General features: G+C 40.9%; 1 protein-coding gene across 1 annotated transcript; it reads left to right on the top strand.

The window, feature by feature from the left end:
* On the top strand, window positions 1–26244 carry VPS54 (vacuolar protein sorting 54 homolog (S. cerevisiae); the record flags this gene model as incomplete). Its single annotated transcript, XM_010186720.1, has 16 exons — window positions 1–127; window positions 1022–1129; window positions 4042–4097; window positions 5921–6017; window positions 6500–6837; window positions 9009–9138; window positions 9586–9767; window positions 10564–10676; window positions 11961–12024; window positions 13741–13846; window positions 17167–17254; window positions 18844–18965; window positions 19077–19157; window positions 22759–22866; window positions 23796–23890; window positions 25790–26244. Coding segments are annotated over 16 exons (1921 nt in total), but the record flags the coding sequence as incomplete, so codon positions are not given.
* Between the last annotated feature and the right edge of the window lie 607 nt (window positions 26245–26851).

The following is a 26851-nucleotide window of genomic DNA, read 5'->3' as shown; positions in this document are numbered from 1 at the left end:
GCATCTCGGCTCACAGCTTTGTGAACTGGAAAAGCTGATAGATAAAATGATGATTGCAGAGTTTTCAACTTATGCTCGCAATGATTTAAATAGACCCCTAGAAGATGATTGCCAAATTCTAGAAGAGGTATGTCTGTTATTGAAATAAACTGTTTGATGAATATGTTTGCATCTTTAACATACTTAATTAGCACCAACTAATTCACTCAGGTCCCTGGTAGCAACATTATAATTTTAAACTATTTCTCTTCTAGTCCAAACCCCAAGTCACGCTCCCTTGACTTTTTTTTTGTGCTTGGTAAAATTAAATAATTGTAACTAAACTCGTGTAACTGCAGTCTAGCCCTACTTTTTTTTTTTCCAAAATAGTCAGTTCTCTTTCCTCTGATTAAATATATATTGAGTACAATTCATAAACCTAAACACGTAAGTGGAAAAGAACATGGATTCTCATCTACTTGGCTGTAAAATTCCAGTTTTGCAATGGAAGCTGGTAGTTGCATGTTGTTCTCATTCTGTCTCCCTGTGCATTTATGGGTGCCTGTATCAAGCATATGATTGTCTTGTTTTCATCCATGGGTTTCATGAAATATAGTGAATGGCAATAACGCTTAAATATTCTCATTTCTGCCCTATAGCTTCTTCCCACCTTTATGATGCAATGTGATAAAGCACTCGCTTGTGCTGGTGCAATTGTATTTGGTGTCCTTTTTACTCAGGATAAGGAAACTCATTAATGTTTAGAAATATCCATGTTTTTAAGCACAATTGGATGAGCACAACTGTGGAACAGGCATGGAAGGGGCTGGGAGAAAGGGATTCGTTAGCTGGCATTGCCACAGGGAACTCTGTATAGTTAAGTCCTGGGCATTTGTCTCAAGGAGCTGGACTATCTAAATCCTGTTTACCATGGCTTCAAACCATGAACTTTCTTACTGCTGTGTAATTTCTTAAAATTGTTTCTTGTCCTCACCTTAATATTTTTATTGTAGTCTTTCTAATTTTTTATTCTTCTTGATAGGAGAGACTTGTGTCACTAGTATTTGGACTTTTAAAACAAAGAAAGCTAAATTTTTATGAAATATATGGAGATGAAATGATTATTACTGCGAAGAACATAATTAAACAGGTAAGCCAAACATTTCTAACATATCTGACAAGGTTGTCTCAATGTCTTGCAGGTTATGTGTTTTATCTTATAAGGTTGCCTCAACCCCTTACAATTATTTTTAGTAGTTAAGAACAGTTCTGATGAAGTTTTTTGGTGGCTGGTGGTCTCTCATTTAGAGCAGCTGAACTTGGGGGCACTAAGGACTTCTTGAAGCACAGATGTCTGCTTACAGAAAGGACCTTCTGGAAGGAGGAGATGGCACAAGTACAGCCGATTTCAGCTTTCTTTGTATAATTACCATTGTTTGTTCTGAGTCGCCTGATTTTCACTTAAGTTTTTTTTCCTCTTAACACATTGCTTTCCTGAATAGTATAATTGTGTCATAAAACCCTGTTTCAAAATCAAAAAGTAAAATACAACACACAAAAACCCTTGTCTGCATTGCTGTCATTGTTTGCTATTTAAGGTAGTGTATCTGTCTTTTAAAACCAAAAATCTTTGTCGATAAAACCAGCTAAAGCTAACAAATTAACGAAGTTGAGATGACTTTTTGTGAAAAAATGCATGGAATATTTTGGACAGCAACATGATGGCTGTTGTTTGCAAACAAAATCTGTAGACTGAACTTTGAGTGTGTTTGGGACTTTTGGTTTTTACTCGTTTGTTTGCATGCATATGTGAGAATATTATTTAAGGGGTGTTTTTCTCCCCTAAAGATAATGTGATTATTTCAAGAGTCATTTTCTGATGTGTTGTGAGCCACCTCTGATTTGTATCTCAAAGGCTGGGAGATGGTCAGGTGGTGAGTTTGCCAGCAAATGAAGACAGTCTCTCCTGTCCTCATAGTATAGCATGCTGTTCAGAGCTGTGTTGTAAACCAGGTTGGGAACCCGCTTTTTCAAGTTTGGAGGAGGAGGATGATAATCATCATTATTATTACTAAGATTTTGTTTTAAGCCAGATTGATTCCCCAAATCCACTTCACATTGCATCCCCACAGCTCTGTTGATCTGGTTGTTCAGGGAGGGTATAGATAACACAGGCCCGTGTTGCTGGTAAATACTGTGTCAGAATTAGAGGGCAGACAGTGATGTGTCCTACTGCACCACTGCTTCTTGTCAGGACTTGGTGATGATGTGAGCCCTTTCTCACGTAACAGCGGTGCAATTTAAATCAGGGTAAGCACCCTTGCTGCTTATTCTCTCCCCACCTGGAAGAGATGGAATACTGGACTGGGTCAGTGCACTACTCCCTGGAAGATCAACAGAGGGTGGGAGTAAGCACTACTTTCTAATCATGCTGTATTACTGTAAGCCTGGAAAAGCAAGAATACAGCTGCGTGCAGCTGTTCTGGGCCCTCATTTAAGGTGTAACAAAAAACCCCCCCAACAAACCATGCATAAATAACACTGGGCTAAAACTTTATTGTGCCCATCAGTCTCTATTGGCTTTTCACGTGCCTGTGTCAGCAGCCATGAGGAGAGATTTTTTTTTTCCTTGAAATTCTCAGTTTAGCTGGATAATAGGCAAGTAGTGTTCCTTGTTTTCCTGCTCATTCTTGATCATAAAGTGCTTTTCCCTTTCTGCTGGAAATATTTGTCTTTGTGTTGGATTTCTCAGGTGTCACCTCTGCTCAAGTAGTAGACAAAATTTAATCAAATAGGCAAAATAGACAGGAATGGAGTATTTCTGTGCAATGCGTTTGTATTGTGGCCTGTTGTCTCAACTCTTAGAGATATTTTTCCTTAAGAAAGGAAACTGTTTCCTTCCCACATCTCAGATGTGCTTCCTGCTCAGATGCATTGCTGGGATGTTTTTGGTCAGTACTTCAGTAGCGCATTATTGTCAGGCAGGTGAGAGAGCAGAGGTTTAAGCACTGAACATGGGGAGTAGTTCAAGAACAAAGTCTGCTTTTAAGAAGCTCTGTACTGACCATGGTTATTCAAAATGCAGGTAAAATCCATGTAGCCTGAAATGGCAGCTGTTGGTCACCATTTGGGTTGTATATATTCACTTAAAGGCAAGATGAGTTTGTATGCTACTGACTTCCTTGACCAGGTTATTTATTGGCATTTGGGAGAAACTCCATAATTCATTCTAAATTGAGTTGATTTGTATCTAGAGCTTACAAGTAATGTGAAAAGAGATCAGTGAACAAATTGCTGTAAAACAATAGATATATTTGGAATAAAAGTTGATTGTTCTAGAGACCTGAAGAAATTAGCCAGTTTCGTGTGTACCAGTTGAAAAGCAAATATCCTTTGAGGAAAGGCTGCAGGGTAGTGATAAAGGTGTGGAGAAATCAAGGGACAGAGGCAGGTGGTGCCTGCAGGTGAAGAGGAGGACAGCCAGCCAGCAAATAGCTTGTCTGCTAGGAGAGCAGCTGAAATTGGGTCTGCTCTGACCGTTGAAAACACAGGACTTGTAGGTGTGTGCTTCCACACTTCCCTGGTGCTGTTCCTTCCAGTTTAGGTTAGTACCCAAATCCCATATTTGAAACTGAAAAGGATGTCAACCAACACTTTCCAAAGTCAGTCACATTGGAAAGGGGAAGAATACGGCTTATGTTCTTAAGTGCCTGACCTGAGAGACATTTGTGAAGTGGTGCTTAGCATCCATGCACAGAAGAGCAGGTCCCTTTGAGATGGAGCCAGTGTGCCCCCCAGAGCTTAGTGCACAGTTGAGAATGTTTTGATCATCTGTATTTTATAAACAGATGTTTGGGTGGGGGTGGCTGGGTGGGGTTCTTTTTGGGGTTTTTCTTTGTTTTTAGAGAAACAAGTTTTTAAATGATACAAATATGTCTTTCCTTTCTTTTACTTTTTCTTATTTAACCTCTGGATTATTGTGTGTGTTATGAAACTCAGCAGCAGTTAGAAGGAAGCTAAGATCTTTTTTTGTTTTGTTTTTTTCCCTTTTAAATTTGACAGTGTGTGGTAAATACGGTATCGCAGATAGAAGAAATAGATACAGAAGTGGTTGTTAAGTAAGTATGCAGCCAGATTTTTTATTTGGTGGTGGGTGGCAATAGGAGATGGATGGTTTTTAGCATAGATAAATTTACCATTCTAATTTTTGCTTTAAATTTCTGTATAATTAATGATTATCTTTCTCTTTCATGTTAAGCCTCTACTTCTGTCCAACCCCATTAGAATATTGCATATTCCCTTCCTCATTCAGTTTCTAACCTTAAATTAAAATTACTGTTAAAACCAATACTGAAATGCTGTGCATCTCACTGTGTGAAGCATAAACTACTGTATTTAGGAATATATCTCTTAACTACTTGAAGGCATTCCCTGTTGTCATAATCTGGGATTTTGTATTGGAGTGTGTCAGTAGTTTCAGAACTTCCTGCATGAATGAGAATAGGAGCTATCCAGAGAGGAGACCAGACAACTTCCTCCCTAGATACGGTCTGGCAGGAACCTCACAAAGCCCAGCAAAGGCAAATTCCAAGTCCTGTGCCTGGGAAGGACCAACCCATTGCTACAGGAAGGACAGGAGCTGGCTGGCTTCAGAGGTGCTTTGCAGGGCAGGACCTGGTGGGGAACAGTTTGGCCATGGACCAGCAGTGTCTCCTTTTGTGCAGCCACAGCCTGAGTGGTGTTAGTATAGCCAGCAGGTCAAGGAACAAGAAAGACATCGAAATCCAGTGGGGGCTGAACCATGGCGCATAGCAGGAGCAGCCAGGAAAGATGGGTCCCTCTCCAGCCTGTGGAGGGAAAGACTCAGGGGAGAACCATCTACAGCTATCCCATGGGAATGTTATAGTAAAATTGTAGGCAGAGCCAGGCTCCTCTCAGTGGTGTGCAGGTGAAGGATGAGGGGCAATGGGCGCAAGACGGAAGATGAGAAATGGTATTTCAATCTTGGGGAAAAATGTGTTCCCTATGAGGATGGTCAAACACTGGAACAGTGGCCTGGAGAGACTATGGGATCTCTGTCCTAGGACATATTCAAGCCTTGACTTTGTAGGGCCCTGAGCAGCCCAGTCTGGTTGGACCTGTGTTGAGCAGGGATTGGACAAGGCAGCTCCAGAGGTCCCAGCTCCAAAGGCCTGTGGCAACTTCTGATTTTTTTCTGTAGCTCTGCAATTCATTTGTCTCGGGAAAGTGTTAGCCCAAGGTGATAAAACCAGACAAGCTGATAAAACAAAGTGTGTGGCAGAATCTGCATGGGATTAATACCCAGAATGGGAGCAGACTGGGCACCGGGTCATTTTTAAACATTGGATATTTGGTCACTTTTCTCCAATGTTTACTATTCTGCAGTTAGGTCTTAACTGTATGTTACAGTTTAACTTTTGTTCTATCAGTGACTCTTCTGGCCTTGGCCACAAACAGCTGACTTGCACTTTAATAGCAGAAGTGGTCTCATTGCAATGCAACAAAATGGGCTTAGTACCACAGCTTTTGTAACACTTGCAAAATATTTTTATGTAACTCTTTTTGTAATTTTTTTTCACATTATTTCTGGAAATGTTATTAAATGCCCTGCCTTGTTGTCAACACTACTTATTCCAGGGAAAATAGTGTTATGCCCTGGAAAAAAAATAAATAGTAAATGTGAGGCTTTCAGTTTTTTAGTATGATCTGGTTCTGTATAGCTCCTTCTCCATTCCACCTGCATATGTTGTGTTGATTGTGACTGTTGTTCAGGCAATGTCTGTTGTTCTGCGAGATAAAAGTCTACACAGTTTTCCTTATATTTCAAATTCCATTTAAAGTGTGTTTTTCTTTATGTGCCAGTAGGCACTATGGCCAGTAAACACGTGCTGTTTACTATTCAGTACTGCTCTTTTTTTAGGCTTGCAGATCAGATGAGGATGATGAATTTTCCTCAGTGGTTTGATTTACTGAAGAATATTTTTTCTAAGTTTACCATCTTCCTGAAGAGAATAAAGGTAAGACATTCATTTACCAAGAACTCTGCATAGTTCAGACATGAAGTGAAATGAAGTTACTTTCCATTCAAAGTCTTAAGGTGTTGGGTTTGCTTATGGTGTTTGAAATTTTGATTGAGAGGAGGATATGTGAATATTGGCATCCAGGGCAAAAATGATTAGTGCTAACAAAGAGAGCAGCGGGAAGGAGATTATACCTCTTGTTGCATGATTACATCCATTTCAGGCTGCTGGGGATTAGGACAGAACTTCTATGCGTGTTAGATTGCTCCAAATGAGGTTTCTTTCACCATTCTGAGAAATATCTGATACTGGTTATTGTCAAAGACTGATGGGTCTGCCTCTGAATGCCAATTACTCAATAGAAAATAAAGCCAGGATTTAGTTTAATTTTCTGGGTAAAATAAAATCTCTTTCTAGCACAAGCTTGTGGCACAGGATTTTGTTGGGGTTTTTTGTAATAACGTTATATTTGATTCTAGGCAACATTAAATACTGTCCGTAGCGTGGTATTCTTGGTTCTAGACAAGAACCAAAAAAACAGAGACCTGGAGGACACCTTACAAAAGAACTCTGCTAAAGACAGCACGGTGGACACAGAGGTTGCTTACCTGACTCATGAAGGCATGTTTATAAGTGATGCGTTTGGCAAAGGGGATGTCCCACCTGTAGCAGCTGACACTACCTCTCAAAGAAACACTTCCCCAAACAGTGAGCCCTGTAGCAGCGATTCTGTCTCTGAACCAGAGTGCACTACTGATTCCTCATCCAGCAAAGAGCAAACGTCGTCTTCTGTTACTCCAGGAGGAGTAGAGATGATGTAAGTATATGCACTGCCTGTCTCCACTTTGCAGCATGTCACAAACAAGGTGTTGGGTACAGGCGGTTGTTTATGATGATACAGTACAAAAACTACATTGGGGGAATGTGCTTTTCTAGGCAAGTGAAATAGAATGGCTCTCTATCATCACCCCTAGAGACTGCCATCAGGCAGCATTGTCCGCAGCTCACCTTTTTTTTGTTTGCATTGTTTTCACCTCTGTGTGTAGTGGTATGGGAACTGATTATGACACTTCTTACAGAAAAAGGCCCCTTAGTCTGTTCTGGAGAGGCTGCTTGTGTGGAGAGCAGGGAAGATGCAAGTCTAGCCTACATGAAAGACACATCATTTGTCATGCGTTTTGCTGGCAGAGACATCTCTGTTCCCTGTCTATAAGAAGGATGTTGAGATTCTGGAGCATGTTCGGAGAAGAGCCACAAGGATGGTGAGGGATCTGGAGAACAAGCCTTATGAGGAGCGGCTGAGGGAACTGGAGTTGTTTAGCCTGGAGAAGAGAAGGCTGAGGGGAGACCTCATCACCACCTACAACTACCTCAAGGGAGGTTGTAGAGAGGTGGGTGCTGGTCTCTTCTCCCAGGTGACGGAGGACAGAACAAGGGGAAATGGCACCAAGCTGTTCCAAGGGAGGTTCAGGTTAGAGATAAGGAGGAAGTTCTTTACTGAGAGGGTTGTCAGAAGCTGGAACAGGCTGCCCAGGGAGGTGGTGGAGTCATCATCCCTGGATGAGGTACGTAAGGATATGGTTTAGTGGGTAGATGGAAACGGTTGGACATGATGATCTCAGAGGTCTTTTCCAACCGAGCGATTCTGTGATTCTGTAATGGCTGTTTTTTCTGTGCTTTTTTTGTTTTGTTTTTGGTTTGTTTTAAGCTGGCTTCAGGGAATACACCTTGATAAATTCTAGAGAAAGATCTGCTGTCCACTGTCAACTCTGTGACTTGTTTGGTTGAGTCCATTTCACTGCTTTGGTAGCATAGGCCGTGCTGCTCTGTGGTGCCCCAGACTGCAGAGTTGTAACCTTTTTGGCAGCCTTTTATTCATACCTTATTTATGGCTAGAAGTCAGAGCTACTTTTCTAAAAGAACCAGGTGTACTGTGTGTGGGACTCAGGCATGAGCCACTTCAAAAGCCAGCATGTCTGGATACAGAGTTTTATGAAGCAGTATTGAAATAACACTTGTTACCCTGCTGAAAGATGGAAGATAGCAAGTGGCCTGCTCACTCTAGCTGATTGGTCCTCAAGTGTCTATACTTGTGTGTTTAAACAACTGTTTTGATAGAGTTTGCTAGTTTTGATAGAGACCTTCCACCTCCAATCACAATGCTGACTGAAGGAGATAGATGTAAAATAGATATGCTGTGCATTAAACAAATTCAGGCCTCTGTGTGTCCAAACATACATTGTACACTGAAAGAGAAATGGAGTGTGACAGGAAGTCCAGGAGGTTACAGTGAGGAATAAGGAAGGAGAAGGGGGTTGGATCCAAACTAGTCTGGAGCACTTTACCAAGTTTGCTAAAAATATACCACCCAGCTATTGAGCAATAAGGTTGTTCCAGAGGTTGGTTGCATAACTTTGTTCTAAAATGAACTTGGCTCATCCCTCTTCTGGTTTTCTTTGCACCTCCGCTCTGCGTTTGGAGCAGGCTAAGAAAATTACACAGTTACAACAATGTCTAAAGAGCTAGTAGAATGACAGCCTATAAATTAAGGTGGTGGGAAGTGCTCATTATCTATCTTAGCCTTTACACTTGCCTTCAAAGAAAAATGTTGTGTTTTATCTGTGATATACTTGTGATGCTCAAGTGTTACAGGAGCTGGGTAAATTTTAGCTCAACAAATGTTAATAATATTTATTTTATTAGTAATGGCTATATTGTGTTTTGTCTTAGACCATTAAAAGCTATTAGAATGTGTATTTAAATAAAAAATACAAGGATATGCAGTGGTGCAGTTCCTTGTTACATGCACTGATGTGACATTGACAGAAGCTTAGAAGATCCCATCTGTACAGAGTGACTTTGGTGATTAACTGTCTGCATTTGACAGTTGCTGCAAGGCTCTTTCCTCCTCCATCATGTGAGCAGAAATACTGTGGGGTTTTTTTCTTTTCTAACTGATGCTCAACCAACTAGTTCTGTCATTTCTAGGATCAGTGATGACATGAAGTTGACTGACCTGGAACTGATCAGGCTGGCAAACAATATTCAAGAGTTACTTTATAGTGCCTCTGATATCTGCCACGATCGTTCAGTCAAGTTCTTAATGGCAAGAGCAAAGGTAAGCAGCTTGGGTCAAACTGCTCTTGGTGTCTCATCCTTAATGAGAACTTACTCCCAGGTTACTGGTTTAATGAGTGAAAGTTCTGAAATGGCATTCTCAATTGAAATTAAGTAGCTGTTCCTGCTGCCGCAGCACTTGATGTTGATGCTCAGAGCACACAAGCATTAACATATCATGTCATTGTAGTTTGGGTTTCCTCTCCTTTTTTTTTTTTTTCCCTTTTTTGATATTCTAACTTGCTGTCTTTGAATCTCCATGCAGAGAATGTGTATCTATGACGGGGTAGCTGCCTGCACTGCAATCTGCCTTCTCTGCCCTATGTAGGTTTAAATAATGTGCCTCTTGAAATACTAGTAGTCGTCAGGCATGCTGACTAGTTATTTCTTTATATATCTGAATTTTTGTGGTGTTTTGTCTCCTTACAATGATTTTCATTGCATATAGGATGGATTCCTAGACAAGCTGAATTCCAATGAGTTTGTTGCTCTTTCTCGTTTGATGGGAGGCTTTATCTCGGACACTGAGCAGATCTGTGGTAGGAAAAGTATGTCCTTGCGTGGAGCACTTCAGAGTCAAGCCAATAGATTTGTGAATAGATTCCATGAGGAGCGGAAGACAAAACTAAGGTATCTCTGGGTAGAAGATCTCTGTGGTCTTACATGAATAATTTTATCAATTGTATGCCAGGCAAACACAGGATTTTGTTGCCTAGAACACCAGTAAGCCAGTTGTGCAGGGGTTGAAAAAACTATTAAAACCCAATTATTTTCAATTGATTTAGACTTTCATTGTTTTCATAACTTAATTTCTTCAAATTGGATAGTTTTACAGTTACCTAAATAAGGACAGTAATAGCTACAGGAAGTAGCTATTGAAGAGCAGGATTGCTTTATCTCAGGGGTTAAGTAACTTCAGGATAATTCAATTCCAACTGTTTTTTAAAAAACAAACCCAAACAAAACCAAACACAAAACAAAGGGAAAAAAAACCAACCCAAAAACCTCCAACAAAAACAATTAAATAAGCAAACAAACTGAAAACCAAACTGGGAACAACCTTCCCTCTAATGTACATGAAGACTTTGCTCTCATCCATCAAAAGCTCTTAAAATTCCAGTATTTACACATTACTTCAGCAGCAGTGATCTCATAAGGATCTTTATTGCCTAGTGTAGTCTTTTGTCCTGTATGATAAATTGAATGAATAAGTTGTGAGATCTCTAGGCCAACATAGTGGTTTTTCTGTTTTGCTACTGCCAATTGTTGGACACCTCTTTCTAATGAAGATTAATAACATAATATTTTGTGCCACTGGCTTTTTTAAAGTTGCTGTAGTTTTTATTCCACAGTATTACAGGCAGGAAGAGCATCAAGACAAGGCATTTCATTTTCTCAGCCTCCTCTCTTTTGTGTCTATAACTAGCCTACTTTTGGACAATGAGCGCTGGAAGCAAGCTGAAGTTACTGCTGAGTTTCAGGATCTTGTAGATTCTGTGTCAGATGGCAGAATTTCACTCCCTGAAAAAAAACCAGCAGGTACGTATCTTGCAGTCTTACTGTTATCTGAATTTATTATCGGCAAATGCTGCTGTTGAATGTTGATGGATGTATTCCAATGTCACTCTTGATCTGTGTTTGCTTGCTGTCTTCTGTAGGGATCAGAAAAAAAAATGATACTTTTTTTCCCCTGTTACTGCTGTTGAAAGTTCTTGTGTTGACCTTAAGAGACTTTTTATTTTTTTTTAAGCCATTTAAGTGTTAGCACAGGGAGGGAGCTGCTTTTTATACAAGTATATTCCCAGTGTAGAGGCTTACAGTTTGCACAAATTCAGTCTTTCCTCAGTACATACCACTCAAGTGTTGCAAGGGACTGAGGAGCATGTGTGTGTTAAACAGAGCTCGCTCCTTCCCAAGTTGTTCAAATGAAAGGCAGCGTGTTATGTGGCTGCTCATGGAAGTGAAAACTCGTGTACATTCAATTATTTACCTTGGCACAGAAACCTCATTTGACCTCAGAGAAGTCACTTTTTTCTCCTCTTGCCCTATTTCCCCGTGTGCAAAATGGGAGTGCATAATGCATTCTTACCTTGTGAGGACTCTCATCCAGTATTGCAATGATGAATGTGTGAAAACAGCTAGAACAGGAAGAAATCATACATAAAGGGGAAAGAAAATGGCAACAGAGAAGGAAGAAAATACCTTACCATAAAATAATGTCATGGTAGAGAAACCCTGAATCCCCCGAAAGGAATATCGCAGAGGCAGAGGGCTTATTAGGCAATAATCACTCTAATTACGGAACACGACACCAAAATATGCTCATTGACCATTGCTCTTAAAATAAGCTCTTGCAGCTTCCTTCAAAAAAGCAGGAAACCAGTGTCATCAACTTTAGCATGAAAAACTGCATCAGTAAGAGCTTCTACAGTGAAGTCTGAGGAAGAAATGGTTTGAAGCTAAATTATTAATCTATACAACAAATTATTTGAGAATGCATAGTAGAAAACCTGGTGATTTTTTCCTGATTTTCTACTTGTAACCTGCTGTATTTGAAGTTTCTAAGTCCATAATGACTGTGGGACTTGAGGGGATTTTTAATCTAAAATCCTAGCAGATAACAAAGTGACTTTGGGTCAGAATAACTATGATGAGTGACCAACTATATAATAAATATTGTAAAAGAGAGCAGTGCTCCAAAAATTGACTGTGGCTTTTTTCCAGGCCTTAGCAAGTGCACACTAAATCTTTAGAAACTAGTGTTTTTTTGGTGCTTGTTTTCAGTTCAACTAATCCTTTTTCTTTTCTTGCTAAAACGTCTAGCTACTGAAGAAAGAAAGCCAGCTGATTTCCTTATTGTTGAAGGACAAAAATATGCAACAGTTGGGTAAGATGCACTCTTTTCTATTAGCAGTGGCTTAGTTGGCAAGAACTTTTGTGTAGAACTGTGATGAATACTAACAGCTTTAGCAGTCTTATTTAAATTTTAAAAAACCCTTCTCTTCCCACGGACTAGTTTCTCTTTAGTTCCCAAACAGTTATAAAACATTACAAGCTCTTCTGTACACTAAAAAGCTCGCTCTTCTTTTAATGATTAGGCTGAAATCTATGGTTTCATTTGAATATGGTTTTTTCTAATTATTCCATGAGAACACATAGTCATGAAAATACAGGTTTGTCGTCTTAGCACACTGTTGTTATTTCTTGCAGTATAGGTTATCTCTGGCGAAATACATGAATCCATGACTGAATGACTGCTTATCTTATTCAGAATAAGAAATAAGATATGGGCTATCTCGAAAGCTGCATACACCATTTCTTGCTATCCTGATTGCTTTGGATTGAAAAGTAGTTTCTTAAAGCTGGTTATATCAAAGACACTTTAATACATACTTCTTTCATTTAAAAACATGCTATGTTTCCAAAGACTGCAAGGCTTAAGTATTAACTATCACATGAGTGTGTTTTTGAGGAAGGGAGTAAAACCTGGAGATCTCATTCCCCAGAGACCTAACATCAATTTACCCAAAACTTAAAAGTTCTGATTTACATAATGCTTTTGACCAGCTGTCGTTTTATGAGTTGCTTCATGATGATGTGTCATTGTTCAATTACAAACAGAAGCTGATGTCTCAGAGCTTCTGTGCCAGCCAACTGATATCGCTGCAAAAGAGCATTTCAGGTCAAGTAGAAGCATTTGAACATGCTTAAAGGAGTAGAACTTACTTAATACATGATGTGTTTGATAGCTTGTTTGAAGCTTGTTATATTTAGGTCTGTGAAGCAATTGTTGGCTTCATGTTGGTGCAAATATTTGTTTCAGTTCTACACACCTCTACGTAGAGTTTCATTGTATTTAATCAAATAAAATGTATTCAAAAAAAGCCTAGATGTTCCTCCAAAATTCTCCAGGTGTTTGTTTTAAGTTGATTGTTCATCATCTTTCTCACTCTGCTCCCTAAGGGAAGAAAGAGATTTAACTTTCTGAAATGTTAGAATTTCTACCCTGAACATGTGATCTGGCCTTAGTTTTCCTGCCTTCTTGTGCATTTGAATGTAAAGGAGCATAGGTGCTCTTTGTGGAGCCTTCCTACTTCTGTTCATTAGCTCCCAAATACTCCAGTGCCTGCTGAATCCAAGGGAAACTACAGGTGTTGACCATCGTTGAATATTTGATGTGACTCATCAATGTTCATTATATCCTTTTCAGTGGTGCAGGTTGTCTAGATTCTGGGGATTTCTATACTGGCTCAAAGTTGTGAGATTGATACAGTAGTACAAGAAAGGAAAATAAGAATTTATTTTTTTTTCATGTCCCTTGCCAACATCTACATGGAATCTTCTAGTTCCACAGTAGCCTTTTTTGAAGATTAAAATGTTATACCAGTGAACCTTTGAGATTTTCTTTCATATGTGCCACCCTGTGGAATGGGTATTCTTTATAACCATCTTTATGTATATCTTCTTTTATGTTTTACTTCAGGTCAGTTAGCTATAATCTAGCATTAGGTAGCTTTCTATAAACATGACTGGCCTGTGTTTGATTTTTTTCAACATTTTCTGTGCACTGAGATGACATATTTGGCTGTTTCCTCTCTTGCAGGACAGTATTGCTGTTAATAAGAATAATCCTTGAGTACTGCCAGTGTGTGGATAACACTCCTTCCATCACCACTGACATGCTTACCCGCCTGTCTGATTTACTGAAGGTACGACTCCAGCCGCACCATCTGTCCTAATCAGGAGTATTCAGGGCAGAGAGTGTGTTTTAGTCTCTGTAATGCTTCACGTGCTTTTATGGCTTCATATAAATTATATACATTGTCTAGAAATGATTGTTTGTTACTGTGCCATAAGGTAGCCTTTTGAGCTAAGGGCATTAAAGCTGCAATTCATTGTGTGAATTAACTTTGGGAAGGCTCTCTTTCCTCTTGTTCACCTGCAATATTGGAAATCCCCTCTAGTAGAGTGTGTCACAGCTGTCTGTCCTTCAGGCTAGCTGTAAGATTGATGCTACTGAAGAAAAAGCAGTTTGATCACAAATGGTACAGAGATGTATCTGTATTCAGGAAGGAAACGAGTCTCTTAGTTTTTATAATTCAGTAGAGGTATAGTCAGTTGAAGCATGAAAAATAGTATCAGATGAAGCTGCTGCTGTAAAATGGAGATGATGAAAAACAAGGACCTGTTGTCATTTCTCACTAGACAAGAGGAAAGGTAAAGCACATATACTGCAAGGTAATGTAAGTAAACAATAATAAAAGGAGCATGTGAATGCACCTTAAAACTGTCTTTATATATATATAATTTTATTTTTTTTTACTCCAAAACCTAACAGTTAATTTATTTCAGGTTTTTCACTTATGTCTTTGCTCACAAAGGTTATGTCAGGCATTGGAGTTCTGAATTGAGCATAATTGTTAAAAAACAAACAGATTCTACTTTCTGAAAGTTTATTTTCTGTGAGGTGGGGAATCGGGGAGAGGAAGCACATCCTAGGAGATTCACCTTTAAATAATCTTCCTGTTGGTAGTTCTTATCTGAATAATCAGATGTAGGAACACTCTTCCCTGTAGTCATCACTCAGATTCATCCACAAGCCTTTCCTTTTGAAAGCACTATCTCAAGTGAATCAGTTTGGGACTGAGGATGCCCCTCTTTACCTGTCATTCTCCAGCTGCTGCTTCACTCAAGTCTTGCAGCACCTTTTTGCAGGGAGACAGAATAGCAGCAGATGCCTCAAACTTGGCCAGATTTGCATCTCTGTGTTACTTCTCCCTACCGTATCTTGTTCTAGCTCTGTCATTTGTGCTTCATTCCTTGATACTCAAACATCATGTGCAGTTTAATTATTGTATTTCCTATCTGGCAGTGAGGGTGCCATCAACTGGAGAGATAACAAGAGCAGCTAGCAAAAACAGAAGCTCATTTGTTACACTTTGAACAAAATATGAGCTACTCAGGGTGTCCTTGCAAGTTACTACACTTTTTGTTTGGCAGCTGTCAGAGCTAGCAGATTTTGAAGGTAGTGAGAGCTGCTCATTATTGTGATGGAAGCCGCAAAGTGTTCCCAGGTAATGAAATTCCAGGCCATCTTGTATTTTGGCTGCAATCAGAGGGCAATAACACCTGTGTGTGAACAAAACCAGTCATAATTACTGGAGTTGTTTAGCTGGTGCAGAGAGAAGGCTGGCAGCCATGGTGCTGGAACGCAGAAGTGCTTTCCTTCGAGCAGTCACAAGGAGGGGATATTGCTCTTTCGATGTTCCAGGCATGCTACTTCCTTGCTGCTTTGTCTGCGACAGGCCATCCAGTAACAGTAATATCTACAGAAGGCAGGGGGAGAGTCTGTCATCCTTTATAGAGCATGTTTTTAATGGTCTGCCATGCAGTCTATAAGTTGGTGTTAACCTCTGATAAGCTTAGGCTGTGTTGGATACAAGTCTTTGGGTTGGTGAATCTACTTCCAAAGTCCACCAGGAGGCATAAGAAAGGGTCTTGCTTTTCAGGAGGAGGAGGGTATGAAGTGAATGTTAGACAGTCTCAGAGCAGAGTAGGTTATGCCTCTCTCGGATCAAGGGCCACACGTGGCTCAGGTTCAGTTGTGGCACTGCATCTGTGTTGCTTTTCCAGTCCTGGATGCACCACTTTTGCAGCCCAGAGCAGATGTGTGATGTTCACAGCATATCCTCTCTGGTCCTGAGTTTTGTGACTGACTCCAGGCAATAGCCAGAAAAATAGTTTCTTGTTTTTACTCAAGGATAATTGAATTTTTGGGTTTGTTCTTGCGTTACTGTAAAGCAGGATCTGTGAAACAGCATTGTGACCCCAACATAAAGGATCTCTATGTGAGGGGAATCCTGTGTTGCAGACGTAAGCTGCAGGGCAACCTTGTCACAACTGCTTGCACATCTTTCTTAATGTGTAAGAGAAAGTGTCAGCTTTCAGTAGGTTTTGCCTCCCAATTTCCACCCCAGTGTCATCAGGACAGTTCTGTTCAAACCTGAGCCCTGGGACTTCTGTCAGGGACGTCAGCAATGGCTTCTCCGTCTCTACTGCATCACCCACACCAGTCTAGAATACCTGGTGCGTCAAGCTGGGTGGTGGAGCAGAATTCCAAAATAAGATGGAATATGCTAATAGGAACTGTCTTACTGCCCAGAGACCTGTCTGGCCTGAGGGCATTTAAAGATCTTCCTTAGTTCCAGGAGAAAAGAAGTTATCAAGTCTTGAGTTGTCCACTGTACCTGGAATTCTTACAGAACTGGTTTTTGACATGGCTTAACATCTGTGCATCATTTCTTGATCTCAGTATTTTATAGTGTTACAAACACAGATTCAGCCACTTAGCAGCAGTGAGTTTCACTGCTTTGAAGTTTCCTTTAACATCAGCAGTGGGAAATGTCTAAAGCCAGAGCAGAAACTTGTTCTTTTGATATTTTTACATTCTGATATTACACTTGTCTACTCTACTTAGCAAAACTAGTGATATCCTTATGCTTCACTCCATCCAAGGATTGAGAAGTAAGTTTTATAGATTTACAGTATAAAGCCATTCTTGTGTACAGCTTTCAAAGTAAGACTGAACATAGCCAGTCTGCAACAAGCCTGACTTGCTGCTTACTATACTTTCACATTAACAGAGGCCTCACCCAAAGGTCTCAGAGAGAAGAAGAAATTAGTCCCTGAATTGAAATCACTGAGCACCTAACTGTTTTTATTACCAGTATTTCGGTTTCCCTCTGCTGAAACACTGCCTTGAGTGCTTTAGCATAAGCTGAGTCAAACAAATACTACAGGCCAGTGACTACTGAGAGTGGTGAAGCAGCAAGTTCCTTTTGTCTTACTAGGTAACAGTTACGGCCTCCTCTTTAGCAAGGAGTATGTGAAGCACTGGTATGAGCATTCATTTATTTTGTAATAATCTGTCTAATTGTGCAGGATTTTATTGATGGTATTTCTAAACTGTGGTTATGTGTAATTGTTGAAGAGTCAGCATAAATTCTCACTGTCTTTTCTTTTATCACAGTATTTCAACTCTAGAAGTTGCCAACTAGTGCTTGGAGCTGGTGCATTACAAGTTGTTGGTTTGAAAACAATCACTACAAGTAACCTAGGTATGGATTTCAGTATTTAAAATGTCAAAGCTTGTTCTCCTGCCTGTTAAAAAAAATCCAAACACAAAAAACCCCTATATACTTATGGTAAGCCATGTTTGTGTTGTGGTGCCGTGATGGGAGCACAGAGGGTGATAAGATCTTGCTGATTAGAGGGTAAAACATGTATGAAAGCTGGTGATTTGTCTGATTAAGGAGTGTGCTAAAATCCACCAAATTCCTTTGCTGTCTAGTGGATCACTTTAAATGTGAAATTTCACTGTGTTACATAAAGGAAACTTAAAAACAAATATACAGGCTAGCAAGTTTTCCCATGCGAACTAAGGTGTAATTACTTTTTCAGCAATGATTTTGGCATGCTGGGAGCTGTTTGGTGTTCAGGTCTTGAGATTGGAGGTACACAGGTAGAGAAGAATGCAGCCAGACCCCTGTCTCCCCATGCATTCTGCTGAGCTGTGCTGTCCTGTCTGCCCTGTGGTGCTGTATTCTGTAACGCTGTGTCTACACACAGCTCCTGCGGATTATAACCGTGTGTTGGTAATGCGCGAAATTATTTCTGTGGGCGGCTCCTAATCAAGTGTCTTTACGTGGCTGAGTGTCCCAGTGTAATTAGGTAACTTAGGGCTCTGAGTCTGTGTGCTGAATTGAAACTATGATTCAGGCTTTAGTTTCTCGTTTCAGTTTGTAGCTATTTAGGTGAATTTCTAGCCCCAAGCTACCTGCATGGACTGCTCTAGCTGCTCTGAAAATCTTGGGCAAACTAGATGCCCAATTCCATGCTACAGACAAGTCTGACATGCTGCTCAAGACCTCTGGTATTAAACTGTCTCTTGAAGTGAAGAGACTTTGGTTGATGGGTGGAAGTAGGTGTTTGAACTTGCAGTTCCCATATTTCAGGGTGTCCTGATTACCTGTCTGCACTCCCTTTTTTAAAAGGAAATAGCTCGAGGAGGATGGGTTGAGAGGCTTCCCCTCAAAGGGCCACAGGAGCAAACATAAGTGAGCAGATAAAAGCTGGATCAGGTCTTTGCTCCAGAAGGAGCCAGTGTGGTGACCACTCTGGCACTACTGTGTGTCCTGCTGCTGGCTCAGGCCATGTTGGACACATGAGAAGCTCGGTTTTGGGAATGCTGCTGCCATTGCTGGCAGGAGCAGACTCTGGGCAGCTCAACACTAGCAGGGCAGGATGTTTATGTACACCTTCTGCAGAAGAAATATTGATGCCTTGAGAATGTGGCTGTCAAGGTTAGGTAGCTGATGAGTCAGGTCTTTTGAGATCTCTCTGTCTGCTTGTGCTCAGGGCTCAAAATGTCAAGCAGACACTTAAAGCCTCTTGTAAAATCGGTCCCTTATCCCATATCCTACAGAAGCTGGATGTGAATAGCCAGGTACCAGTCTGGCCTGTTTACTGAGTGAGGTTTCCCAGTGGAGACAAATGCTTACCTCCCCCCCCTTTTTAATTAACACGTATTAAGCTGTGTCAGATCAGTTATTTCTTTGAAAGGAGATACAGTCTATACAAAATTACCCTTCCTGTGTAATAATTATTTCTTTCTCTCTCTCTCTCTCTCTCATTTCTGAATTTACAGCCCTTTCTTCACGTTGCCTACAGCTAATCGTACACTACATTCCTATTATCAGGGCTCATTTTGAAGCTCGACTGCAGCCGAAGCAGTTTAGCATGCTCAGGCATTTTGACCACATAACAAAGGTAATTCTTTTGGCATTTCCTAATTAAACACAAAGTTCTGCTTTTCAACTGCACTCTGAAGAATGTGAATGCCATTAGATAGTAAATAAAACCTGCTTTCTTCCATTACAGGATTATCACGACCACATAGCTGAAATTTCAGCAAAGCTTGTTGCCATAATGGATGGCGTATTCGACAGACTGTTATCCGAGGTAATGATTTATGGAAATAATTATACACTCTCTAAATTGAAATTGGAGGTCTCATTGTATACAGTCTAGATGTTTCAAATGGAGTCTTAAACTTTCCTAATCAGGAATTGTTTGAACTTCTTTAAGCTGTATAAACACAACGCTCTGTGCTGTGCTCATGAATGTCTTTCATCTTAACATTTGCCACCTGGGTGTCGTACGCCTTCACCCCCACAAAAAAAACTGTTCGCTGATTCCTTCAGCAGTAACAGAAATGCTTTGACTGGTGCACATGCTCCGGTGTTTAGAAGCTGAAGTGCTCTCCTACCCTCAGCAGTTTTATCCACTGACAGCTCTTGTCTGCAGTCAGGCTGAGCTGGTTCACATTTCCTGCTCTTCCCAATGGTGCCTCTTCGGACATGGGGAGCGTGTAATTTCCTGCAGCTGAGGAAACAGCAAAAAAACTGCTGAGGAGGAAGGTTTTGGACCAGCCAATCTCTTGGGCTGCAGCCCTGGGCACTAGAGGTCTGTGCTTAGCAGGTCCTGCTGTGTAGCAGTGTTAATAGCTGTCCCATGTTTTAGTGGTTTTTGGGTTTTCAATGCTTGTCAGTGGAACAGGTTGGTCCTGGCTGGATCTACTCACTCTGACTTATTTGGAGGCAGAATACACTGAGAGAGACTTCCCCAGGATGAGATCTTGTGAGCCTGCAGGTCTGATAGCTTTTAAAGCGTAGTGTTTTGTTGTGGATCTTATACTCTTAAGAAAAAGGAAAAAGAAAAGCAGCAGTTTCATGAGAGAAAAAAAAATAATTCTTTACTGGCTGATTTGATTGATTGGCCTGGGGCAATCTCTTCCTTGTAGGAGCTCACGAGAAGCACAGTATTTCCCTGGTGGAGCCTGGGCTGGGGACATGCTGATGGGGGCTGCAGCGAGTCACTTGCAACAGGCAGCATTCCTGTCTTCCTTGCTGTTTCTGTTATTTTATTGTTTATTTTATTTTGTGCTTTTTCTTTTCATCTGTTTCCTTGGGCTATCAGATAGTGTTACCTAAGCTTGGGGGGGGGAACCAAACAAACGAAAACAACAGCAACAAAAAAGCACCAAAAAAAGCAAAGCATTTAAATTAGGATTTGCCACCCTCTGTTGCATTTACAGTTTTTAAAACATGTTTATACTCTTTTCTAAAGATCCAAATGCTGCTGCTTTTCTGTGTGTTTCCTTCAGGTAAAAATACCTGTTATATGAAATAACATGGCCTTTTGGTCACTTTACCTCTCATTTCTTGAAAATAAAAGACAAATGCAAGAATTTAGATTATTGATACTAAACAAGTTAGCCCACCACAAACCAGTAACACAGTTCATGTTCTTGGTAGTAGCTAGTAAGTGTCCATCCCTTACTGTTGTCTCATCTTTACAGACCATTCTTCTCTTGTGAGCTGGCACACGATACAAACTGAGACTGTTCCCATCCTTTACAGCTCTTAAAGGCTTGAGCGAGAGTGCCTGGCTCACATGAACCCACAGAATACAGGAGAAAAGGAGGCCATGTGTTCATTTGCCTCCATTCCTAACATACCCCATTATTTGGCTTATCTTGTTCCTGACATAATGAAATCTTGGCACTGAAGGCTGTGAAGAACATAAACCCAGGAAATTTGCAAATGGGCATGTCAGCACAACCATGTCAGTATGTTCTTTGTTTTAGATGTTTATGTGAGAGTCTAAATATTTCAGTGCCTTGTGGGTAAAGTGGTCACCTGCTTTCAAGTGTGTAAATCGGAATGAATAAGCAAGCGAGTTTCACAGCAGTACTGTCCAGCACACTTTAAAATCAAACACTGCACAGTTCAGAAGGCTGCTTTGTAGGAGACAAGTGCTTTGGTCCAGTAGATGGGACATTGACCTGGCACTCGAGTTAATGTGGGCAAGTGACTTCTGTGTTTCCAGGCTCTGCTTCCCTCTGAGAGCTCTGTGGGACAGGAGCTCTCTTCACAGAGTGCTGCTGCGATGAGGCTGTGCGTTCAGCGAAGTGATCCACCACAGCACGGACAGTTCCCAGCATCTGCCCATTGACATTGGCAGGGAGATAAAACAGGAGCAGGGGTATTTAACAGCTATAATTAAGCAGTGAAAAAGGCATAGGTTTTTAAAAAGGGATAAATAGTCATGGAAAAAATCCGGTGTGAGTTCTTGGCTTTTGGAGCTTGCTGTCTTGTGACTGTTTGGACAGAAGAGCAGTATATTTTTTTTGTCTGATTCCCTCGTGGTATTACATGCTGTTGACCTTAGCTGGAGATAAAAATGGCCAGCAACTTGCAGGGCTGGAGCTCATGTTTCTTTCTGGTGCTGTTGCTTTTCCTCCGTCACGTTGGAGTTTGATTTGTCTGTAGTCATGCAAGAGCCATCACTGCAGCTTGCCAATTCCCTTTGTCTTTACAGCGTACCAGTAAATTGTAAATCATTTGTTGCCTAACTCTCGCCTTGAGGCACAATCCTGTACACTGTGTGGTTGTCCCACGCAGGGAGCAGGCCTTCTGGAGCAGTAAGCAGCATTTTTCTGATACGTTTCCTGTTAAACTTAGGTCATTGGTTTGGCTTGTCCATGAAGACTTTCTCACAAACCCCCGTTTCTTTTTTTCCTCTTATACCCAGGCAAGCTTTGTTCTCTTTCACAACTCGGGCATCTGCTCCCATGTGGTTGTTAATCATTTACTTATAATGATTCAGCTCTTCCACTGAATTGTGCAAGGGTCTGTGGGGAAGTATCACCCTGCCAAAGGTGACCCACCAGTGTTTGACCCAGGCCTGTGCTTGTATAAACTCTCCACCAGGAATTGAAGGACTTCACTGTTCCTGGGACAGTTCGTCAAAGTGCTTCTGAAATCGCATACAGGTCTTCCCTATCCAGGGTGGGGATGTGAGGATTTTGTTCCCGCTTTAGCAAATCTCTTGTCATCTGGTGGTCTCCAGTGTCTTGTTTCTTGGATCTCAGTTACTGAGAGAAGGGGCATTTTCTACTTTGTTTTCCAAGGTATTTCTGCAGTGTTTTTGTGTGGTTTTGTCTTTTGGGGGGATTTTTTGGCCAATATTGAGTTTTCAGGATTTTCCATTTTTTTCCTTGTTTCTTCAGAAGTGTGGATGTATATGATCTTTGAGAAGCAGTTTTCTCTCATGAGGTACTTGAGGGGCATATTCTGTCATTGACTCATATGGATCTGCGGGAGAGGGCCAGTGAGCAGAGCACATAGCATGCATCTGTGTAGCTGGCACAGTGGTTATTCTCTCTGCATCTGTGACTCGTAGGGTAATGGAAACCAACAGAAAGTAATGAGCAAAGAGGAGTAATCCAGACTAACAAAGACAAATAGATGAAGTTGGGAAATCCTCAGATTTCGTACTGCTTTGAATGTTACTCTGCTTACAAAGCAAGAAGTGCTAAAAGGTTGTATGATGGGAGTCCTTGGCTCAATCAGGTCATGCTCAGCGACTGTTTAAATCTGTGATATGCTAAATAAACTTTTATCTCTGATGTCATTAGCAATGCAGGGCTTCAGATGGCTGTTGGAAATTCTCTATGAACTGTTTTAAGGTGGCAGAAAGGTTGTGTTTTTATTTCCAGTATGAAGTGAAAGCTCCCGTTCCTTCAGTATGCTTCAGGAGTATCTGCAAGCAAATGGCAAAGATGCACGAAGCTATATACAATCTCCTTCCTGAGGAGCAAACTCAGGTGAGTGCTATTTTTGTGATTCATGTAACACCTCCCTTGCAAATGCACAGGAATTCAGTAGCAAGAGAGACTGCTGCTTTATCTAGGGGGGAAAAATACTCTTTTTGAATCTTTGTGAAACCCACGCATTAAAGGGGTTGGCAGCAGTCATGCAGACAGCTCCATCTGAACTGAAGTGTTTAGAAGTGCAGGGAGAATGATGAGACACACAAAAAGAATTGGCTGATTGCAGTGTTTTGAGCTGCATTTTAATGTCTAGAGAGGTGGATCTTCAATTCAGGAATTAGTGCTGAGTTTCTACATAAATGGCAATACTTCAGGGGCTCAAGTACAGCCCCTTTAGAGAATTCTTCTGTAGCGCTGCTCAAACTTGGTGGCTTCTGAAGGTTCCTAAATGTATTTTGCAGCCAGATGGTAGCAGATGTGCTTTTTCAGTATTTTGCTGCAGTTATTGCTACTGCAGAGTTGTAAATCTAAGGACAGGAAGGACCGATCCAGTCACTGAATACAGCAAGTTGTAGTTTCTCTTTAACACTAAATTAAATGGTCTCTTCAAACTCTTTTTCCCCACTTTCTATTGGAAAAAGAGACTTTTAAGTGGTTACAGTACAGGAAAGCGATTTGTTATCTTCTAGCCTTAATACAAATTGCTAGATGCTTCAGACAACAGGGAAGAAAAATTCATGCTTCAAAGAACATGCCCTCAAAGTTCAACACGTAAATAAGTGAGGGTGTATACTGTCCTGCATGGTATATATTGTATATGGCCAGAAAGACTAGGAGGCTGAAGGACTGGCAGAAGGGAGAAATCACGTGAATTTCAAAACCAAAAGTGAAAGTCAGTGATTTAGGGTGTTTGCAATGTATTTCCTTTTCTTGCAGTGATGCAAGGGGATGGTTCCTTACTCTGGTTCTGTGGTTTCTTCTAGATGTTGTTTTTACGAATTAATGCAAGCTACAAACTTCACTTGAAGAGGCAGCTGGCTCACTTAAACGTAGTCAATGATGGAGGACCTCTGAATGGGTATGTTCAGACAGTGGTTTTTTACTACTTAATTGAAATAAGCAGGCTATGTCTTATGCAGAAAGTTGTGATTGCAAAATGCACCCACGCTCCCTGATTTAGTGTGTCCCATTTGGAGGCTTCTTACAGTGAAGGACATGACTTGTGCCTTTCCATAGTAACTAGGAATGTAATCAGCTCAGTAATAGACTGGAAGCTGGGCACTGTCCTACTGGAAACCTGCTATAGGTTTCCTGAGTTGTGGATTGCTTTTTCTCCTTTTGTGTGACAGTAGTAGCTGCAGTTTAATTCGCAAGAATTACGTGATTCATGTAGCCGTTTTGAAACATGGATGATGACTCATGGCGCTAGCAAAGTAAAAATAGGAAAATTTGGTATTTCATCTGTGTGATGGGCAGCTTCCATACAGGAACTGTGTTTACAGCAGAACTAGATTGGAAACAGATGATGCTCACAGAACTTTTCCCCTTTCCTGCCCCAGCCCAACCCTCAATCACCAAAACAGGTCAGTGCTGAGAGGCTGTGGCTGGCTATGCCTGGCATCCCACACCTCCCAGAAAAAGTGTACAGCCTCTTGCAGGCTGAATCCTGCTGTAAGCTGGATTGTCCCCTGAAACGGATGGTGGGTTTTATAATTGTTCTTCATGACCTGGGACTGTTTATTTGCAGTGTGGTAGGGATGAAATTCAGTCAGCCTACCCATGTGCAAGAAAGGATTGTTTTGAGTTGAAGAAGCCAGAGAAAGAAGGTTATAAATGTTTCAAATGTTGCTGGAAAGAAGAAGAGTTTTGTTCCTGTCTAGTTTATTCTTTCTTGTCCTGTTTAAGCTTGTTCATCCTAGCACTTTGCAGAAGAGTTTATCTGAAACGGTTTTCTGTACTTGAGGTGTATTTGCAAGGTAACATCCAGGTGCCGCTGGTACTTAGGAAGGTATTTGTAAGCCAACCAGTGTTACTGAACAGGAGTGAGGTCACTGCAGCCCCAGCTGAAATGAGAGCACCCGGAGTGTTTCACACTTGGGTTTCTGGTCCAAAGCAGTGTGCTGTACTGTGCTTGTCATTACTGTACTGCTCTCATTTCTGTTTGTTGCTTGTGGTTAGATGGCTCAAAGGGATCCCTTTTTGACAGGAGGGTCAGGGCAGGTGTTCCTGGTGACATACTGATGGTGTATTTCCCAGCAGTCAATCCCTGCTGTCAGGAGGGTCTCAGGTCTCTCAGCTGGAAACCCTAACATCCCAAGTGCTGCTTTCCTGGCAGTGGTTACTTCAGAACACAGCTCTCTGGGAGTGCATTGTTGTGGCCCTTTGAGACGGGAAGCACCGAACACTGGATTTCACTTGCTGCTATTTCAGCAGCGTTAATTGATCTAGTTTTTAACATGCTTTTCTGACCTTCATCCTATTTTAAACTGCTTGTTTCTGTAATAATAGTAAAAATACAGGTCTGTGAATCCTGGTTAATTTTTTACTATGAAAATACAACTTTTATGCCTACATCTTGCTGTTTTCTAACTAGAAACACCATGATCGTGTTTCTGTCATCCTGATATGTTTCAACAATGTATGAGGGATTTTAACTCTGTATAAACTGTTAGGAACAATATTGCTCTTCGGTTGCTTTTACATCAACCTTATAAAATACGGAAATCAATGTTGCAATAAATTCTAAGGTGGAATCAAGGGTTGAAGTCTAGATAAGCCTGGGATTACAGCAAGAGAATGGAAGTTTTAGAAGCCTAATCTGTTGTTTTGAACTGATACTTAAAATATCTAGTCCAGGCACAGTATTTGAATGTATATTGTAATCGTGTGCCATCATAAACAGGCCCTGGCTGTTTCTAAATGCTCAGGGTGGATGTGACAGGTTCAGCTGCTAATCTTGTTGTGTGTTTCACTGCAGACTGGTTACTTCAGATGTAGCTTTTTACACTGGAAACCTTCAAGCTCTGAAAGGCCTTAACAACTTAGACCTAAACATGGCTGAAATTTGGGAGCAGAAGAGGTGATAGTCCACTGGGAGCAGTCACTTGGCTCTGACAACAGACTGACTTTCTTCTAAGCAGTGTGACGACTGTGAGACGAATACTGAAGACCGGAGTCCAAGAAAGGATACTGTTGATAGTTGGGGAAGCTAGACTCAGAGTGAGCTGCAGGGAGCGATCTTTTCAGTGTCCTTCAGCAAGAAACAAGTGATCAGCTGTCTGTGCAATGTTTTTTCATTCTCTCTGGAAACAGACTCAGGTTTCTTTGGACCAAATCCAAAAGAACACATAGCTGTAACACAGCTGTAGTTGTCTAGAATGCTCTGTATATCTTTATATTAAAAAGATGCTTTGCATTTCTTCTAGTGCAATGAAATTCACATGGTGTCCCACCTTATTTAATGATGGTACAAAAATCTTGCAGTTGGAACTCTGTAGAAAATGTTTTTCTCTATGAAACTATGCTGTTTGAAAATTTATTTTTTTACAGAACTTTATATAAATAAATGTCTTTTGACTGCTTGCATATAGGATTCAGATTTGTTAGGGAGCAGTCTTGTTTCAGGGGCTTTCTCACAGCTGGGCTCTAAACTGCCCCCTGAAGGTATGATTTTTTAACAAATTGTCAGTTCACTGAAGTAATTGTCTACAGGAGAGAGTTGTGAAATGATCGAGAGCAGTGACAACGTAACAGCTCCTGGTGGCATCTGAGGGTGGTGAAAAGGCGGCTGTGGGGATGGCTTCCTGCAGCTGCCCAACTGTGGACATGGCATGGCCCCTGAGTGTAGGGATAGGGAGTGCTTCAGGACTTTGCCAATTGCTCTGCCGTTTACACACATGGCTTTGTGTCTTGAAAAGACAGGAGGACACAGAAGACAGGGGAGGAAGAATTTTAAAATTTATAGGCTGCTTATAAAAGGTTGCACCATTAAGGAAGGGGCAACAGAAATTAATTTATTGAAGAGTTTTTAATACTACCT

The sequence above is a fragment of the Mesitornis unicolor genome, unplaced genomic scaffold (assembly GCF_000695765.1).
Source record: "Mesitornis unicolor isolate BGI_N332 unplaced genomic scaffold, ASM69576v1 scaffold53606, whole genome shotgun sequence".
NCBI lineage: Eukaryota > Metazoa > Chordata > Aves > Mesitornithiformes > Mesitornithidae > Mesitornis > Mesitornis unicolor.
The sequence above is the reverse complement of the archived record's forward strand: the minus strand, read 5'-3'. Positions and strand labels throughout refer to the sequence as shown.